Below are 2,894 nucleotides of genomic sequence, written 5' to 3'. Positions count from 1 at the left end.
TAAAAATTGACCTCAGCCAGGGTTCGAACCTGCATCACCTCGCTTAAGGCGTAAGTCACTAGCACGCGGTCTTAGCCGTTGTACCACGTTTATACGGAGATCAGGCTACTACATAGCTTCAAGTACCCTCTCCCGGCTAGCTAAAAAAAATACTTGAGGGGCCTTTGAGGCCCCCCTATATGGTCTATAAAAAATTTTCTCGGTAGGGTGGTTTGGCACATAGAGGCCAACTTTCAGCCCGAGTTTGAAAATTATAGCTTAATATTAAAGGGAGTTAGACGGACTTGAAATTTGAGCCTTTTTCCCGCCATTTTATTCTGTTTTATTATTTATTCCTTTATGCTTTCTTTCACCAAGAAAGACGCTTGATTTTAGACATAGAGCATTTTTCGGATGCTGAACTTTCTTGAAAATATTGTAAAAAGAGTAAAAAAAAATAATAATATTAATAAACTAATTTTCCGGGAATTTTCCAGTTTTTAAGCTGTATTTGAAATTTCTCGAAAAAAAATTTTTTTTGTTGCATGTAGGATCCTTTAATGCAGTGCTTTCCAAACTTTTCGTACCTGCGCCCCCCTCTTTGGAAAAAAAAATTTTGTGCCCCCCTTTATTTTTCTAACAATCCAATTTCATAAACACTCATCTGATATTGTAATTTATTTAATGGGCTACAAAATAATATACAATATTATGTATAAAAATACATAAAAAATAATTATCTATTTTAAGAAATAATAATATAATGTAATAAAAACAAATCTTACAAAAGTACAAAAAATAGAATTCAACATTAATACAACATTATAAAAATTTAATGTGAAGGGTGAGCTTGTTTTTCAGCACAAATTTTGTCCAACCGTGGTATCATTGAAGATATCGCGGTTCTCAGTTCCTTTTCAATCTTTAAGCAAGATCGATACTTTGTCTTTAAGACAGCTACTGCAGAAAACCCAGTTTCACATAAGTAAGATGTTACAAAGGGCAATAAAATTTCTAAAGCTTTATTTGTTAAAGTAGGAAACTCGTCCTTTACTCGTAACCAAAACGTGACAATATTATTTTCGTGTTGAAACATCTGCTTTAATGTGCTGTCACTAGATAAGTCAATTATCATTTCCTGCTCTGCTGTCGTAAGGCCAAAATCATCATATTTTTCAATCACAAACGGGTTTCTAATCCATTCATATTTGGAAATGTCAAGATCTTTAAAGTAAAACGAGAATTGCTCCCTTAAACTGGTCAAGTGTTTATTAATAAGAACTTTACTTTCTTCTATTTCATCTGCAAGACAGGTAATTTTAAAAGTGGGAAACATGTCAAAGTTATTATTTTTCAAACTTATTATCCACAGTTCCAATTTTCTCATAAATGCAGTAACCTTGTCTTTCTGGACAAAAGCATGAATTTGAGGCCCTTGCATTAATTTATTTAAAGTACTGAGTCTTTGAAAAATATCCACTAAATACGCAAGTTTTACAAGGAATTTCGTGTCATAAAACAAGTTTGCTTCATCTCTATTATTATCAGTAAGGAATATGGCGATCTCTTCTTTTAGCTCAAACACCCTTTGAAGTACTTTGGAACGAGAAAGCCAACGTGCCTCACAATAATATAGAAGTGATGAATATTCTGAACCCATGTCATTACACAATTTTGCGAAAAGCCTTCCTCTTAATGGGCTATTTTTGATAAAATTTACAACTCTTAAAATAACTTGAAATACTGTTAGTAAATCTTCACCCATATCTCTTGAAACAAGTGATTGTCTATGAATCATGCAATGCGTCCAACTTGCCCGAGGAGCCACCTTTCGAACTAGTGCCTGTAGACCAGCGTTTTTTCCTGCCATAGATGGAGCTCCATCTGTGCATAGTCCAACACAGTTCTCCCACAGAATGTTATACTCATTGAAAAATTTATCAATCATATTAAAAACTTCACTTGCTGTAGTATTGCCTTCAATAGGTTTACAGAATAACATGTCTTCTCTAACATCAGTTTCCACAACATATCTTACATATGTAATCAAGTGTGCATCCTTAAGAACATCTGTAGCCTCATCTACTTGCAACGCGAAAGAAGATAGTTTTACTTCTTCTATTAATTGATCGCAAAGATCTTCAGATATATCGGATATTCGTCTTCCCACCGTATTATCTGCAAGTGGAATGATTTTAAGTTGATCAGTATATGATTCACCTAGCATCGTAGCTACCATGTCAATAACTGCAGGTAGCACTAAAGTTTCTCCTATTACATGGGGTTTTTTGCATTTAACAATTCTATAAGAAACCTTATAAGACGCAAGCAATGCTTTTTGTGTAACAGACATGGTCTTTGAAAACATTTCTTTTTGTTTATTTAAATTCTCCAATTTTCTTCGGAAAAATTCTATTGTCTTGCCAACGTGATCTGCATGTACGTTTTCGAGATGCCATTTTAATTTATTTGGTTTCATGCTGTCTGAGGCCAAAGTATTCAGACACAGCAAACACATTGGTCGTTCTTGGCCATTAATGACTTTACATGTAAATCCAAATGATAAGTACATTGGATCATATTTTCTACATTTAGGTTTACTATTTTGCGAAGATGTTCCGCTATTTTCGTTACCTCTTCTTTTGCCGTCTGCTTCTGCTTCATTCAATTTTCTTTTCAACCCAGTTACGTATTTATCCATCTAAAAGGGTTATTATTTTAAATCAAATAAAAATACTTTATAACAGATTTGAAATTTACCTCAATATTAATTTAGAAGTGTACCAAAGCGAGTTTGTAGACAATCTGCGTGGAAACGGTCGAGTTTAACCAACGTTTCTTAACGAAATGCCGCGTGTCTGCTCTCGTCTGGGCTCACGCATCCAGGTGTAGTCGCGTCGTCCGAGTTTGAAAAA

General features: G+C 34.2%; 1 protein-coding gene across 1 annotated transcript; it reads right to left on the bottom strand.

The window, feature by feature from the left end:
• Positions 1-811: 811 nt before the first annotated feature.
• LOC147803283 (SCAN domain-containing protein 3-like) lies at positions 812-2,680 on the bottom strand. The gene has a single exon (XM_087150484.1). It carries the CDS (start codon positions 2,678-2,680, stop codon positions 812-814), a length of 1,869 nt encoding a protein of 622 aa, XP_087006610.1.
• Positions 2,681-2,894: the final 214 nt, after the last annotated feature.

Source organism: Parasteatoda tepidariorum, chromosome 9 (assembly GCF_982258835.1).
Source record: "Parasteatoda tepidariorum strain Cologne lab strain chromosome 9, Ptep-v5.0, whole genome shotgun sequence".
Classification (NCBI taxonomy): domain Eukaryota; kingdom Metazoa; phylum Arthropoda; class Arachnida; order Araneae; family Theridiidae; genus Parasteatoda; species Parasteatoda tepidariorum.
Note: the sequence above shows the minus strand (reverse complement) of the source record. Positions and strands in the feature narration are given on the sequence as shown.